This window comes from Prionailurus viverrinus, chromosome B1 (genome assembly GCF_022837055.1).
Source record: "Prionailurus viverrinus isolate Anna chromosome B1, UM_Priviv_1.0, whole genome shotgun sequence".
In the NCBI taxonomy this organism is placed as follows: Eukaryota; Metazoa; Chordata; class Mammalia; order Carnivora; family Felidae; genus Prionailurus; species Prionailurus viverrinus.
Genome location: NC_062564.1, coordinates 166357155 through 166375256, shown reverse-complemented (window position 1 = coordinate 166375256; position 18102 = coordinate 166357155). Strand labels below are relative to the sequence as shown.

General features: G+C 39.7%; 1 protein-coding gene across 2 annotated transcripts in view; it reads right to left on the bottom strand.

The window, feature by feature from the left end:
• The window catches only part of COMMD8 (COMM domain containing 8), a 36355-nt gene extending 24096 nt beyond the window's left edge, over positions 1-12259 (bottom strand). For both annotated transcript variants that reach the window (XR_007151647.1, XM_047856628.1), the window contains exons 1-3: positions 12124-12259; positions 7466-7621; positions 2960-3112 (exon numbers count right to left, since the gene is read on the bottom strand). Coding sequence is in view for 1 of the 2 variants with exons in the window: in XM_047856628.1 (XP_047712584.1) it covers positions 2960-3112; positions 7466-7621; positions 12124-12189 (375 nt within the window). In the remaining variant the exon portion in view is untranslated. The remainder of the gene's footprint in view (positions 1-2959; positions 3113-7465; positions 7622-12123) is intronic.
• Between the last annotated feature and the right edge of the window lie 5843 nt (positions 12260-18102).

Sequence of the window (18102 nt, the reverse complement as noted above, 5' to 3'; positions counted from 1 at the left end):
AATACAAGAACACTCCTGTTTGCTATCAAATACACAAAAAGGAGGAAGAAACAAAGAAACCCCCGCCAAACCAACACATACATGAAGAACAGAAAGAGAAAGGAGGATGAATAGAGAGGATGCGGACTGGGAAAAAAGGACAACCAGTGCGAATTTCGTAGCATAAGCAGCAATCCAGCGCAGAGTTATGGCCGGGAAGGACTGAATGGGTCCAATGCATCAAGAGACTGAGAATTCTTTTTTTTTTTTTTTTTTTTTTTTAATGTTTATTTATTTTTGAGACAGAGAGAGACAGAGCATGAACAGGGGAGGGGCAGAGAGAGAAGGAGGCACAGAATCTGAAACAGGCTGCAGGCTCTGAGCGGTCAGCACAGAGCCCAACGCAGGGCTCGAACTAACGGACCGTGAGATCATGACCTGAGCCGAAGTCGGACGCTTAACCGACCAAGCCACCCAGGCGCCCCAAGAAACTGAGAATTCTTAAAGACGTGTGAAGAAACCAAGAGGATGAAAGTCCATGTACAAGGATACAACCAAAAACACTGGTAAAGCCTGGGAAATTAAGACGCTTAATTCACAATCAGCCAATTCTCTACCAAATTATTGTTAAACACATTATCAAGATACCACTTTCAATTAGAGTCACTCAGCAAAAACACTCATTTTCCCTTCTTCTTATTTTCTGTCTACAGAGAATCCTAGAAGAAACAGAAGAACCAAATATTTATGATACTAATACTTTTTGAAACAAGCGCCATGGCTTCATTGGCAGATGGCAAAGGAAAAATCAAATTTTCCTGGAATCTGCGCTAGAAAACCCCACAATAAGTGAATCTTTGAAGTGCTACTACTTGCAAAAATTTACTTATGCAATGAATGGTAAGGAACTACTTCCCTAACGAACAACCTCTAAGTCCACCCTCAGCGTGCACACACTGTAGAATTGAATCCTCACATACCTCCTCCGTTTTCTCTTCAAAAACCAGGGCTCATCATATCTGAGATTTAGAAGTATCAAAGATGGGGCGCCTGGGTGGCTCAGTCGGTTAGGCGACCGACTTCGGCTCAGGTCATGATCTCACAGTTCGTGAGTTCGACCCCACGTCGGGCTCTGTGCTGACAGCTCAGAGCCTGGATCCTACTTCAGATTCTGTGTCTCGCCCTCTCTCTACCCCTCCCCTGCTCACACTCTGTGTCTCTCTGTCTCTCAGTAATAAATAAACGTTAAAAAATTTTTTTTTTAATTTAGAAGTATCAAAGATGGTCTACATTATAGATAATTGTCTTCTTCGGTGTGTCTAATAAGTGGTTTCTCAGTCTATGCTTGAATACCACCAATGATGAACGTGCTACCTCAAGAAGAGGTTAAAATAATCTTCAGATACTGATAGGTGTTAAAACATTTTCCTTAGGTTGAATGTGAACTCGTCTTATTTCAAACTATGTACCTTAAACCTTAACCTTTGTCCTAGCCGCTGTAGCCACAGAGTGTATATCAAGTCCCTCATCCATAGAGATGATTTTTAGTCCTTTAAAGAGAATTACCATTTTTCTACTAAGTTTTCTCCTTTCCCCAAGTGTTTGAAAAAAACCTTCATGATTTTAAGTTCCTGTTCATTCTTTTCTGGTTTGGCACTAATTTGTTTAAGTATCTCTTAAATTTGGCAACCAGAACTAAAAGCATTAATAACTAAATTAACTAAAAAGTGAAATGAATAAAAACAGAATTAGAACTACCCACTGCTTGAAACACTGCATTTCTATCAACAAAGCATAAGACTGAATCATCATACTGCTGACTCAAGCCACATTTGGTAAATCAAAACAACTAAATATTCTCATACATATTACTTTTGGCCTACCTCTCATATCTTTTATATTAAGTTGGTTTTATTTATATAAAAATCCTCTATCTAGGTTATCGCTGCTTAATTTATTGTGCTTCATTTGGCCCCCATCGCTGTAATTTGCTACAAAATAATTTTAAACTTTGTATTATATTAATATAATGTATCTTAGATTTGATAAGCATAATATTCATAAAAGACTGGGCCAAAACCAGAATCACAGAGACCTCCTCCCTGGATAACACAAATACATCTGGCTTTGGTTGTTTATCCAGCTATGACCCAAGTAACTATGTAACTGTTCCACATTTTTCTCCACTTTATCCACAAAGACAGTATGAGACACTTTATCCAGGATCATGCTGAAATGAGGAAACGCAATATGTTTCAACACGTGTTTCAACACAACCTCCTCATTGAGGTCTACGTATCCTATACAGCATGGAAAGTTGGTCTGAAATTGTTTTTTATGAATCCTATTGATCATGAGTCTCTTTTTCAAAATGTTCATTAAAGTTAACTTTTTAAAAAAAATTTTTTTTTAACGTTTATTTATTTTTGAGACAGGGAGAGACAGCATGAATGGGGGAGGGTCAGAGAGAGAGGGAGACACAGAATCTGAAACAGGCTCCAGGCTCCGAGCTGTCAGCACAGAGCCCGATGCAGGGCTCGAACTCACAGACCGCGAGATCATGACCTGAGCCGAAGTCGGATGCCCAACCGACTGAGCCACCCAGGCACCCCAAAGTTAACTTTTAATAATACATAGATTTTCCCCTGGAGACAGAATCACATTTACCAATCTCAGGAAGACTATAATAAAGGCTAGAAAGTTCTAGCCAAAAATATACGTTGAATACATACTACTCCACTATTTAAGATATTTAATGATTCACAGCTCTAGTTAATTAAATTTATTATCAATATAATTTTATTACATATTTTTGGATGTCTGTACTGTACTTATGCATAAATAATGTAAAAAATGTAATTTTTGACACTGTATTCTTAAAGTAACAGAAATTTTAGATCTATATTATGAAAAAGAATAAATATTTCTTTCCATTCAAAAAATGAGATAAAAAAATACATGCCTATAAACAGATTCTCACCTTTAACTGCCAGTCAAAATCCTGTAGCTGTGCAGAAGAAATATCAACTATTTCTTCTAACAGAGCCTTCTTGATTTCCTCTTTCCTACTTTTCAAGCATTTCATGATAGCTTCTTGATGAAATGAATTCAACTGATTCAACTGCTGAAATATCTATGAAAATAAACAGAAAGTAAGTGAAAGGGCCTTTCTGTTTAAAATGTAAACATATAGCTCCACTCCCCTTTCACAACCCCTTTAAAATGATAGTAAAAGAAAAAAAAAAGACTTCTGTACCTAGAATAAGATGAGAATGTGTAACTGACAAACAAGAGATTTTTGCAAAACAAAAAGGTAAAGGGCTGACTGATGAAGTAGCATGAAAGCAAAGACCACGAACGCTGGCATAGCTAGATTAATATCAGACAATGTAGCCTTTAAGAAGTATTACAAGGGCGCCTGGGTGGCACAGTCGGTTAAGCGTCCGACTTCAGCCAGGTCACGATCTCGCGGTCCGTGAGTTCGAGCCCCGCGTCGGGCTCTGGGCTGATGGCTCAGAGCCTGTAGCCTGTTTCCGATTCTGTGCCTCCCTCTCTCTCTGCCCCTCCCCCGTTCATGCTCTGTCTCTCTCTGTCCCAAAAATAAATAAACGTTGAAAAAAAAATTAAAACAAAAAAAAAAGAAGTATTACAAGAAATAAAGAATGGCAAAAGGACCATTCAACAGAAAGAACAATCATAAATTTGTGTGCATCCAATAAAAGAGCTTCAAAATATATAAAGTAGCAAAACTTGGCAGAACTAAAAAGAAATCGGTAAGTCTAATTAGATTTATTAGATTTATAATTAGAACGTTAACACATCTCCCAGTAACTGATAGGAAAACACACAAAACAATCATAAAGATTAGAATCAAAAAAATACTATCTTCTTTAACCTAACGGACACGCAGAACATTATACTCAACAACTACAGAACATACTATTTTCAAATATATGTGGAACATTCACCAAAAGGAACCATAAGACAAGACATGTAGCAAATCACAACAGATTTCAAAGGACTGCAATCAAATTATATATATTTTTTTACCATGGTATAACTAAATCATAACTGATTACAAAAAATCTCCAAATACTTGAAAATTATACAACATAGTAACACAGTACTAAGGAAGATAGAAAGTCAATCTTGCATAAACTCTTTCAGAGAATAAGAAAAGAGAAAAAATACTTCCTAATTCATTTTATTAGACCAGAATAAGACTTGACACCCTGACAAGGACATTACAAAGAGAAAAACTATGGGCCAATATCACTCAAAAACAGATTCAAAAGTCCCAAATAAGATATTGGCAAATCAAATCAAGAAATACATAAAAACATAATACATGATGACCAAGTGGTGTTTATTTTGGCAATGCAAGGTTAATTTAGCATTTAAATATCCAATGAAAGACACCACATTAGCAAAATAAAGAAGAAAAAAATAACAAATTTAGGAAAAAAAATTAAATAAAATTCAATACCCATTAATGATAACAATTCTCAGCAAAGTAGGAACTGTAGGAAACTTCTTTAATCTTATAGTATACATCTATAAAACCACACAGCTAACACAATAAATGATAAAATTGTGAATCCCTAAGATCAGGAATAAGACACTGCTTTTTGTTTCAACACTGTCTTAAAGGTGTTAGGCACTGCAATAAGGTAAGAAAAAAATGGGTATTAAAATCTAAAAAGAAAAGGATTGTACACACAAAAGAAATAAATCCAGAAAAATGTTTTATAAGCCATTAAATAAATTTTTTTAAATTGTTGGATATGGGGTAAAGATATAAAAATTGCTTCTATATACCAGCAATAAACAAGTGGAGAACAAAATTAACACCAAAAGTATCAATTACTTAAAAATAAATCTAAAAAAATATTTGCAAGATCTCTATACTGAAAACTGCAAAATAATAGAGGAATTGAAGTACTCCAAATAAATGGAATGTTATTCCATGTTCGTGGATTGGGAAGATTGATATTAAGACATAAATTGTTTCCCAAATGATTTTAGAGATTCAGTGCAATCTCCATGCTGCAAACCGAATGATGTCACTTCAAAACTCTTATGTTGAAATTCAAACCTTCACTGTGATGATATTCAAAGATGGGGCCTTCTGAGAGGTAATTAGGTTTAATAGGTCATAAGGGTAGGGCCTTCATGATGGGATTAGTGCCCTTATAAAAAGAAACATAAGAAAGAATGCTTCCCTCTCCCTTTGCTATACGAGAAACACAGCAAGAAGGCAGTCTGCAGCCAGGAAAAGGGTTCTTGACAGGGAATCAAATCAGCCAGCACCTTTCCTTTGGACTAACTTACCAGACTCTAGAATTGTGAGAAATAAATTCTTGTTGTTTAAGTTACTCAGTCTATGGTATTTTGTTATGGCAGCCCAAGTTGACTAATATTCATCAAAATCCCAGGGGTTTTTTTGTTGTTGTTGAAATTGACCAACTGACTTTAAAATGTACATGAAAATACAGAGGACCTAGAAGAGTCAAAGCAATCTTGAAAAAGCATGAAATTGAAAGTCTTCTATTATCAAGACTATGTAACATAGCTTTAATTCTACAGTAATTAAGACAGTGTAGTATTGGGAAATATAGACTAGACTAATGGAGTAGAATAAAGAGTCCAGATACAGACCAACACATATACAGCTACCTGATTTACAACAAAGGCTGCACAGAAATTCTATGGGGCAAGGATGGTCATTTCAATAAATGGTACTGGGTCAATTGGCTATTGATATGAAAAAATGCGAACTCGACCCTTAACCCACAGACAAATATTAATTCAAAATGCACCAGTAACATAAATGTGAGAGCTTCTACAAGAAAACTAACAAAAAAATCTTCATGACTTGGCACAAGTATTTGTTAAACAGGACTTTAATAGCACTAACAATCAAAAGAAATGTTGACAAAACTGGACTTGATTAAAATTCAGAACTTCTGTTGACAAAAAGACACCATTAAGAGTGAAAAGGCAAGCCACATAATGGAAGATGTTTAAAATACATAGCTCTAACAAAGAACTCCCATCCAGAATATCCAAATCAAAATGAATATACATAAACTACATTTTTTATAAGCGAGCAACCTACACAAACATGCCAAAATAACTTTTTACCAAGGTACAAAAGCCATTCAATGGAAGGACACACCATTAATTTCACTTCAAGATACCTATCCTAGAAAAGGTGGCCAATATGCTATTTTTTTTTACGTTTTTTTTTTTTAAATATGAAATTTATTGTCAAATTGGTTTCCATACAACACCCAGTGCTCATCCCAACAGGTGTCCTCCTCAATGCCCATCACCCACTGTCCCCTCTCCCCCACCCCCCATCAACCCTCAGTTTCTCAGTATTTAAGAGTCTCTTATGGTTTGACTCCTTCCCTCTCTGTAACTTTTTTCCCCCTCCCCTCCCTCCTGATCTTCCATTGAGTTTCTCAGAATCCACATGTGAGTGAAAACATGGTATCTGTCTTTCTCTGCCTGACTTATTTCACTGAGCATAACTCTCTCCAGTTCCATCCACATTGCTACAAGTGGCCAGATTTCATTCTTTCTCTTTGCCAAGTAGTATTCCATTGTATATATAAACCACATCTTCTTTATCCATTCGTCAGTTGATGGACATTTAGGCTCTTCCCATAATTTGGCTATTGTTGAAAGTGCTGCTACAAACACTGGGGTACAAGTGCCCTTATGCATCAGCACTCCTGTATCCCTTGGGTAAACAGTATGTGTATAAGGAGACACACACAAGATATCAGTAGAAGCACTATACATAATAATGAAAGAGGCAAGGATCTAATGGTTCATCAGGAGGCCGGAAAAAGAAGTCCTGCTAATCCTATCATCAAATACTATAAGAAATTAAAATATAAGAACCAGATCTACATTTACCAATACTGACAAGTCTAAAACAATATCCCATAAAAAAATTACAAATGGATACATGTTATCATTTACAAGTTACACATTCAAACAGCTCAAATAATTGTATGCATTGCTTAAAGACATAAACATTCCCACAACATGGAATACAAAACATGTATACCAACAAGTTGTGATCTCTTGGGGAAGGGTGGCATGCCAGGTGGTATTTGGGTATATTTATAATACCTTGTTTCTAAAACAAACACACAAACCTGTAATACATAAAGTAAAATGTTAACAACTGTTTAATTGTGACAATGCGAATGTAGGTATCAGTTACCTAACTTCTGGTTTTCTTCTACATGATTTAAATGTATCACAATTCTAAAAACATAAACAACCAAAACAAGAGAACCAGAACTTCCACAATCAGATTTGCCTACTCAAAATTATGATGTTTTTGTTAATATAAGATATACTTACTGATGATGGCTCCTGTATGATATAGTGCCCTAAAACCAACTTGAGAAAAATGTTAACACTACTTATTATTTATTATGAGATAAGAAATTTGCAGTGAAGTTACCTCTTCATCAGGTAAATTTTTACCAACTACCGCTTTGAAAAATTTGGTAATATCTTCTAGAACATTCTTCCATTCTGTCGAATCCCAAACACTGTGATAATCCTGGTAGAGAGGATAAGCTCGGCCACAAATGCCATCAATTATTTTATGAAGCAGCTAGAGAGAAAAGAAAGTAAGTGAATTATAAGTAAACTTACAAAACAGACTTATCTTCCTTGTAGGAAACAAATGCTGTTGGGAGCAGCTCATGTTACCCACAAGAGCAGCTGAAGAGTGAAATGTAACTATTTTAACATTACTTCTATTAATTAAAAATTAAAGCTCCAATAAAAATCCCAGACTTTCTAAAATTCTATCCACCTTCAGAAGCTGAAATAATTTCACAGACACATTGTTGTTTCTCCAATAATCCTTAAAGGATGATGGTGAATATAAAAGTTTCACCTTGGGATTCCTTAGACATTGTATTTATACCAATAATAATAATAATAATAATAATAATAATAATAAAGTATAACTTTTAGATCAAAGTTTTTTACTGTAGATCTATACATTTCATTTCCCCTTGCCTCCATTTTCACAGCATTCACACTCACTTGTTTTGGTCCACTCCAAGAAAGTCGTCAGTGCCTTTATCTTCTTTTCTTCCATTCCTCTCCCTGTACCCTACCTTAGTATCAGCAATAGAAATCCTAACATATATATAACTGAACATAGTGACTAAGACTGAATTTTTGAATAAAACTGTCTAGTTTCAATCCTAGTTCCACTACTTAACTAGTTTTATCAAGTTATTTCGATGTTCTGTGCCTGTTCCGTGTGTAAAATGGGGCGATCATCTAGCTACGTTACGCTGTTGTAAGGAGTACATGCAAATTACTTGGCACATTCCTAGCATGTATAAAACACTTACACACTGCTAGCCATTGTTACCATTCTTCTTATTATTGTTATTATCACTATTACTACCCCCACCCCCACCACTACCGGTATTACGTTCCACGTCTTTAACATACATTAACTGATTGCCTACTATGTCAGCACTATTCGAGATAAATGATTAACATGGCTTTCTTTCCCAGGGGATATTTGTGTCTTGTTAAAAGAGTATCTGAACCCAAATAATCTGGAAAATTATTTTAAACAACAAGTCTTCCAAATCTTTTCCCCTGGACCATAGTCCACTTCATTTTAAGCAGTGACTCTTCCCCTTGTAACACCACACATATCAGAACAGAAGTGAGCAACTGGTAACTCCACTTCCAAATGATGGCTAATGCCCTCTACGAACAGACCTTTTATTTACCATACGTTCACCAACAGTCTCAATTTGAAATTCATTCCAAATTCTCTACACATATCCCATGTTATCCCAAACTGCCCCCATGCTAAAGCAAAACACAGAGCTCAAACTGATAAAGTACTATCTTTTGGAATATAAGTGTTTTTAGTCATTCATTCATTCATGTTTTGTATTCACATGTACAAAATAGGTAATGAGCACTTCACTCCATTTGTTAAACAAGTTAATGGAAATACAAAGCAAATATAACTGTAATGGATACCACATATGGAGCCCTGACTGAGTACCAAGCATTGCGTTCATCCTCACTACAACCCTATACAGGGGGTAAGTCTTGTTATTATCCCCGTTTTACAAATGAAAAAACTGAGGATAAACAAGATTAAGGTGCTACCGTATCAGAGCTTTAGTCCGTCAGAGAAAGACAAACATAAATACATAAATGCAATTTAGAATGAGAGGAACTATATTATAAATTTATAGAAAGTACAAAGAAGCACAGAGAAGAAGAGAAAGGGCTGCTTTTAAAAGAATGAGGATATCACCTACCCACATTATGTTGTTGTAGTACTTGGCCATTTAAGGGGAGAGAAGGGCATTTCTAGTCACCAGCAACTGCATATGCATAAAAGAATGAAGTGAACAATCACATGTTCAATTTGAAAAAAAGGATACAAGGCTGGAGAGGTGAGTGGAGGCCAAATCATAAAGGGCCTTGTATACAGGGTCCAGACTTTAATTGTCTCAACAGGGAAGCAACCTGTTCACATATTTGCATTATGTTCCCATAAATTTCCCAACAAGTTGGGAGATGCAAGGAGAGAAAAGGAAAAGAGAGATGGTGAGACCAAAGGCCCCTTGCCTTCTCTTTACCAGGAAGAAATTAGATGGGGGGAGGGAAGGGCGGGCGGCTAAATAGTTGAGGACACTCAAAATGGGGGCAGTACTGAGGTAAAAGAGACTGAAAAGGAGGAAGGACCAAGGATGATACTCAGAATTTTAGGCTGAGTGACTGGGTAAACAGTGGTGCTCCAAACCAAAAATGAGTCTATAATCACAGGAAGAATAGTTCCAGGGGGAAAGACAAGGAGTTCAGCCAAGGACACACTGAATTTGAGGTACCTGGGGTATGTCTAAGCAGGAGCCTGACACCCAAGGAAGAGATTCTTTGCTGGATACAGGGATCTAGGCGTCATCAACCTACATGATGAGAAAGGTTATGGGCCTTACTAAGAAGCAGGGAGAAGGACGACAGGAGCAGGAAGCTAATACAAAGACTCACAACCAACAGATCTGAACATATGTTTCACCTTTGCCACTTACTAGTTTGACAACCTTGGGCACGGTACTCCAACTCTCTCTGCTGACGTTTTGGTTTCCTCACTTGTAAAATCACAGGAGAGTTAAGATGGTTTTTCCTGATCCTGATAAGAATTAAGTTTGTTCCCTTCCACCTCCCCTCCCCCCCACTTTCCCCATTACAAATGGAACAGAGGAAAAAAGAAGTCTTAAATGAGGGGCTTTTAACGCTGTCTACCCCACACGCCTCTATCACACTACATAGGGTAAGCCCCCACTCCCATCTGTCACCCATTGTAAGTGGAACACAATAGGGACTTACTCCGAATTGCCAATCATTTACACTTAAGGCCAGTCCATCGAAGCTTGGAATCCAGACAACTGTCCCCCATGATTAAGCAGAGTTCAGTATGCATTAATTCCTTCCCTCAGCGGACACTGATCAAGAACCCACCTTGAGCCAGAACACAAATCTGAAGAACCGGGAATGTAAAACAAAGTTATCTACCCCGAAGGAGTTCAGAATAAGAGAGAGACCAGAGTCAAGCCAACGGGTCAAGAAGTTGTGTAAGTGCCCAAATTGTTGGGCGACAGAGGAGATGGGAGTAAACATACTTATATATTGATTACAATACAATGTATTGATTGGTTGACTTCTGAGGACAAACAACCTCCGCTCCCAGACCTAATGCTGCAGCTCAATTCTGCATATATTGCTTTCTTACAGGGATGGGCAAATTTCCTTCAGGTCTACGTTTTTCTGCTTGAAAGTTCAAGGGGGAAAGTCTCACTTCTCAGTCAGATTTTCCTCTTACAGCAACCACTGGGTTTTCTCCTCTTTTCACAGCCCACAGTAATTACATAAATGCAATTACTGCCTCCACATTTCATTTTTCACACTCAAAACTGCCAATGCCTTTGGTATTAAGGCTAAATAACAAGCGTGGCATATAGACTCGAGCCACCTGACTTTCTACTCGCCTGCCCAGCCTTAGTCTCCCTGCCCTGCTTCTCACTCTGAATTTCAGCCTCCAAGAATTCGAGCAGGTCCTCAAAGCCCGCAGAGGCTGGTTTCCTTTTTCTAGCCTTGTAGCTGCTATTCCTCTGCCTAAAGCATTCTCTCCCTTCTAGCCTGTCTAGTCTGACTCGTCGTCTGGAACTCAACCTAGAAATTGAGACGTTCCTTTTCCGGAACGCCTCTCCTTGCCCCTTCAAATCTGGGTTGCTACCTGTCCCACAAGCTGGTTACTGGATAATTCAGTTTGGTTTCCGTATTAGATACAAGCTCCAGCAGAGTACGGGCTGTATCTCACTCACCGTTTTACCTTATCCCATTTGGGCACTCAGCACAAGACCCACTTAAGTGAAAAGCTGGCCGAACAAACGAACGAGGCTCTTTCCAGATCCCTTACAGCCAGGTTACTTCTCAGGCCCAAGGTTTCAATGTATATGTCACCTCCTGAGAGAAAGGCCACCTTGGACCACCCTACCGAAAGTAAGTTGCCCAGTTATTGGGAGCACTTACCAATTTGTTTTGTGCAGCCCTCCAGGGGGCAGGGTGTGCTTCTCTACGTCCCCATGTCCCCAGCCTATCCCCGGCACCTAGCACTGTGCCTGGTGCACGGGCAGCATTCCGGCGTGCGTGGTGTACGAATGAATGAAATGAGATGCTGCACACCACCAGCTCCACGTTGTAAGTTTTTCAAATACTACGGTGGGGACTCCGCTCCCTAGCCCAGAGTCAGCGGGTCCTGGGCCGCGCCGGGGAGCTGACGGGCCACCCCCACCCAGGTGCGAGCAAAGCCAAGGAGTCAGCTCGCAAAGCCCCTCGAGGGGCAGCTTCAAGCGGGGGCGTGGAGGTGGCGCCCAAAGCGTCGGCCTTCTCAGCTCTCCAGGGGCAGCAGGGGGCCGTGCACCCGACTTGACGCCCCCTTCCCCGTCCCAGCCCTGGGCAGCCCGGGCGAGCCCAGCCAGCGCGTCACGATCAGACCGGGCCAGACCTGCACGCTGGGGCGTCCCGGGGCCCCGCCTGCCACGCCGCCCGCGCTCTCCTCACCTGCGGGCCCAGCTCGGCTGGAAGCTTCTGCAGCTGCCACAAGGGCGTCCCCTCTTCCGGCTCCATCCCAGTACCAAGTAGGAACCTAGGTCACATGACAAGGCCCGGTCGCGCCTCACGAGCGACGGCTCAGCCACGTGACTCTCTCGGGTGGGCGGGGGCCGAGCGTGGAGACGCATGGGCTCTCGTGCGCGTGCGCAGAGACACAGCCGGCGCTTTCCCTGTAACTAAGGAAAATCCCTTTTCCGCCTGGAGTAAGTTTGCTAAACACACTTACTATGTTGAAAGCAAATTTGCAAATCTCGCAAGCACGTTGTAACTTTGTTCAGAGTTCTGTCGAACTTTCTCTGCAGTCCTTAGAAAGCCGTCTAATTAAGAGTAACCCTGTTTTGAGCTCAGGGCCATTGTCCCGGGGGCTTGGCATGTGTCTCTTTTTACTAAAGTATTCTAATTGGAAGGTTAAGTGAGGGTTTACCTGTGTGCAAGATACTTTATATAGATTATCCGGTACTATTTTCATCCCCATTTCCAAATAACAAATAAGATCAGTCACTAGGATGGTCAGATTTAGCAAATAAAAATAGAGTGCCTGGTTAAATCTGAAATTTCAGATAAGCAATGAACAATGTGTTCTTATAAGTCTGCTCTAAATATTGCATGGGGCGTACTTATACCAAAAAATTATTCCCTGTTTATCTGTAAGTCAAAGTCAACTGGGCATTCTGTGTTTTACAGCAACCGTAAAAGTCACAAGAGCTAGGAGGCACAGCTTAAAGTTAAGCAAAGTCAGACCCTACAGCCGCACGGTTAACGTCGAACTAACCAAAAAACATTTTCTGTGATTTCTCTCACTATAGCTGTTACTTTAATCAGATGCTGGAGAATTTCGAGGGATAAGACAGTTCCTGGTAACTAGAAGCACACAGTAAGTGGGAGACAGAAACAGAAATGACAGTCTAATATAAATTTAGTAATAAAAGTAGTGAAAAGTGATGAAGCATACCACAGAGGAGAAAGTAATTATTTTATTCTGTGGGCTATGCAAAGAAAAACTACATATTAGTGACACCCTTCAATGTTTAGCTGGGATGCCCTTTCTCTACTCTGTGCCCCATCTCTTGGAGGTGAAAGCAATTTCCTCCTCCTCTAAATTTTCATGACTCTCCCTCACTTAAAATATTTAGCGCTTTCCAGTTCTTAATGTACAAAGTTATGTACAACAATCATTGCCCCAACTGAAACATAATTATCTTAAGACACTTCGACTTTGTGCAGAAGAGCCCCTCAACTAATAGTTAATGAACAAGGAGTCTGGAAATCTCCTACCTAATCTGTGCGTGTTTAGTAAGTCTACTGAGGGTAGAGACTGTTTTCTAAGAAAGGGCTAGATTTTGTATATGGTAAAAGTTGGGGTAAAAATATTTATTAAGCATCTACTATATGCCAGTTTCTATATTTTATCTTATTAATCTTCCCTATAACATTGTGTTGTGGGAGTTACCCCAACTTTCCAAGGTGAGGAAAAACAAATTTGGTGAAGTATCAACTTTGTCCAAGGTCATGCAGGTGTTAGTTGCAAAGTCACTGGGCTGTCTGGGTGTTTCACTGGCCCTAAAGAGGGAAGAAAGGCATTCTGAGGTGATATGACTTCCCAAGGCCATATAACAGATTAATAAATAAGGGAAAGAGGCACATAGAACAGGGCCCAAAATTCAGTTAGAGTACTTAATATTTGCCTTTTGATAAGAGGATGTTCTTATATGTATAATCCAGGAGGTTTTCAAAACATTTTTGTTTCTTACAGTCCCATTTTTACTAACTGTGTTCTAGTTCTAAATTTACAAATCTTACTTGTAGTGATAGTTAGACACATGGGACTCTGGAGTTAAACTTCTTAAATTTAAACCCCAATTCGGCAAATTACAGTCTGTGGAATATTAGGCAAGTAGCGTTCACTTACCTGTGTTTATGTTTCTTCATCTGTAATTGGTTATGTTAGCACAGAACTTATAGAGTCATTAAGTTCATATATGTAAAGTTCTTTAAATGAGGTCTAGCCTGGAACATAAAAAACATTATTAGATTCCCTTATAAGTGGCCTTCTTTTCTCCCCTGTTATCTAGCCAGAGTTTAGTGGGTTCCAGAAAGCAGGGTGTATCTCCCTCTTCTTTACCCTCCTAGATATAGTGTTGGAGAGTCTCTGCCTTGGGAATGTGATCTGCGTCTAAAACCCACCTAGGCTGTTATATAGTGCAGTATAGGCAGTGCAGGTCAGTGATCACAGCTCGGACACATATAAAAAAAAAGATCTAAAGATCTCAGATAAACCTCACTGGGTGTGCTTACTGACCTGAAATTGGAATTCAAGCTGTTTATCGAAGAGTTAATTTGTTGCTTGAGGTTATTTGTAATTGGGATCTTTTCATTTTGAAGTGGAAGGAGCAAGAAAGAATTTTGTGCACCATGCCCTGGGATGTTTATTCATTCACTCACTCTTTAACAATTATTGGTTAAACACATACCATGCATTAGATACTCTAATGGCTCTGGTATTGCAGGCAGTGTGAACAATAACTTACCTTCTAGTTGTGTATGGCGGGACCTCAGATATTGAACAAGTAAGCAAATAAGATCATGTGAGCTATGGAGAAGCATCTCTCTGTCTCTCTCTTTTAAAATGTGTATTTATTTATTTATTTCAAGAAACAGAGAGAATCCCAAGCAGGCTCTGTGCTGTCGGTGTAGAGCCCCACGTGGGGCCCGATCCCACCACCCTGGGATCATGACCTGAGCCGAAACCAAGCGTCAGTCAACCAATTGAGCCACCCAGGTGCCCTGGAGAAGCATCTTAAAGAAAATGAAACAGAGTGATGTAATAGAGAGGGATGGTGGAAATACACTTTACATTGGTCAAGGAGTACGTTGCCAAGAAGTGGCATGTACATGCAGGCATAAAAGAGGAGGAGACATGAAGGCAAACATCTGGGAAATGAGAGTTGCTATTACAACGTAGAGGCCCTGAAGCAGGAGAAAACCTGCCTTATTTAAGATAATAAACAGGGGTGCCTGGGTGGTTCAGTTGGTTAAGTGTCTGACTTTGGCTCAGGTCGTGATCTCATGGTTCAGGAGTTCAAGCCCCACATCAGGACTTGCGCTGATAGTGAGGGGTCTGCTTGGGATTCTCTCTCCCTCTTTCTCTGCCCCTCCCTTGCTCACACTTTCTCTCTCTCTCTCTCTCTCTCTCTCTCTCTCTCTCTCCCAAAATAAATAAATTAATTAAAATAAAAAGATAATAACCAAAGCCTGTATAGCCAGACCATACGCAGTAAGCAAGGGAAGCGTAATGGAGATGATGTCAGAGATATTTTTAATCAGCAAATTGGCGTGAACTAGTCTGCGTTTTTAAATGGTTATACTCTGGAAAGCATTTAGACTTTGGAAAACCAGCTCTCGGGTGCAAGAGTGAAAGCAGGAGAATCAGTTTGGAGGATATTCCTTTTTTTTTTTTTTTTGATGTTTATTTATATACTTTGAGACAGAGAGAGCATGAGATGGGTAGGGGAAGAGAGAGGGAATCCCACACCATCAGTGCAGAGCCTAACGTGGAGCTCTATCCCATGAACAAACAATGAGATCATGAATGACCTGAGCCAAAATCAAGAGTCAGACACTCAACCAACTGAGCCACCTGGGTGCCTCCAGACTAATCCTAACTAATGTAGGCATTTAAGTTGATATGACCTAATTTGCACGCATAGACTATAGAAATCTAGGGGCTTCGATGATGAGTGGTGGGAACCACATACAAATGGAAAGACTCAAAAGATATTTTGGGTAATGCATAGAATTGTTGAATCCTTGTACACCTCAGACTAATATAACACTGAATGTTAATTACACTTCACTAAAACAAGAAAAAAAAGAAACATTTAAAATCACAAAAAAATATGTATCTTTGGAACTAAGATCTATGGAATTTATGGTGGGCTGGATGCTTTGGAAAGAGAAAGAGGATGTAGAAGTAAAATGCAAACTATATGACAGGGTAAGGCATCTGTCCTCTCAGCCAGCTGGAGGCTGGGGACTCTGACCAAGAGATAGAGTCATAAGCTAGAGCTACTGTGTTAGTGAAACTTTTTGAGGAATGATGTGGAACAGTGGCTCTAGAGTCAGAGTCCATTTATATCCCTGTCACTTAACAGCTGCATGACTTTGCGTAAAGTGCTTAAATTCTCTGTACCTCAGTTTCCTTGACTGAAGATAGGAATAAAACTACTACCCACATAATAAAGTGTCCGTGAATTTAAAATGAAATAATGCAGGGGTGCCTGGGTGGCTCAGTCGCTTAAGCGTCCGACTTCAGCTCAGGCCACGATCTCGCGGTCTGTGAATTCGAGCCCCGCATCGCTTCTGTGCTGACAGCTCAGAGCCTGGAGCCTGCTTCAGATTCTATGTCTCCATCTCTCTGCCGCTCCCCTGCTTGCACTCTGTCTCTTCTCTCCCCCCCCCCTTTCAAAAATAAATACACGTTAAAAAATTTTTTAATGAAATAATGCATACACTGTGTTTAGCATAGCATGTAGAATGTAGTTCACCCATAGTAAAGATTACCTATTATCTTTTGCCAATACTAGTATTACTTGGAGCGCAAGTAGTATGCAGTCCTGGGAACAAAGTGAGATACATTCACAAATGTACACACATGTACACACATGCCCTGTGCTAATGGGTCTGGTGAGGGGCCCAGATAAGGAAAGTTCCAGAGAAAACTGGAGTTGATTCATCCCGTGAATTCCCATAAGTAACTGACTCTGGCAAGGGTGGACATAGATTGTGCCGATCATTCAGACACAAGGTAGGCATTATGGCAGAGACTGCTGCTTTCCCCCCCAGTATGTATCTTCTCTTTTATGAGTTAAATTGTCCCCCTTAAAATTCGTCTGTTGAAGTCATAAGACCCATCTCAGAATGTGACTATTTGGAGATAGGTCTCTATAGAGATAATCAAGTTAAACTGAGGTTGTTATGGTGCATCACAATCCAATATGACTAATGCCCTTATGAAAAGGGGAAATTTGGACACAGATACAAATTGAGGGAAGGCTATGTGAAGAGACACAGGGAGATAGCTTGGCTCTCCAAGCTGAGGAGAGAGGGCTGGACAGATCCTTCTCTAACAGCTGTTAGAATGAACCAACCCTGCGAACACTTGAATTTTTAATTTCTAGTCTTTAAATTTTTTAATGTTTATTTATTTTTGAGACAGAGAGACAGAGAATTAATGGGGGGAGGGTCAGAGAGAGAGAGAGACACGGAATCTGAAACAGGCTCCAGGCTCTGAGCTGTCAGAACAGAGCCTGACACGGGGCTCGCACTCATGGACCGCGAGATCATGACCTGAGCTGAAGTCGGACACTTAACTGACTGAGCCACCCAGGCACCCCTTAATTTCTAGTCTTTAGATCTGTGAGAATAAATCTCTTGTTTAAGCCCCCCATCTCAAGAGACTGATAAACCAGAATGTCCTGGGATAAGAATTGTTTCTCCTTAGGGCACTCTTTCTTGACCCACAAGTTCTTTAACCAAATCGTGGATTAGAAAGATGCTTAGTGAATGTAGGACTAAATGAATGAAAATGGAATACATCTAAAATACTTCCTTAAAATTGTAATGAACTCTAGTCTTTTTTCATTCCAGGAATGGGTAGGGTGAAAACAAAGCATCCTTTCCTCTTGACTAAAGAAAAAACTTGTTTCTTTGACTAGATACCGTACCCTTGTAGTTGCTTTATACAGACTCTTGACCAAGATTTAAGAAATACTTCTGTTCCAGAGGGTTACCCTGGGAATTCCTATTCCCCATCATTGTGGGTTGTCTTCCTAGTTAATTTCAAATGATTACTTTTTCCTTGTCCCTAAATTCTGGGGCTCCCTAGTTTTACTACCCATGAACTGACAACATTGGCTTCAGTAATTACAA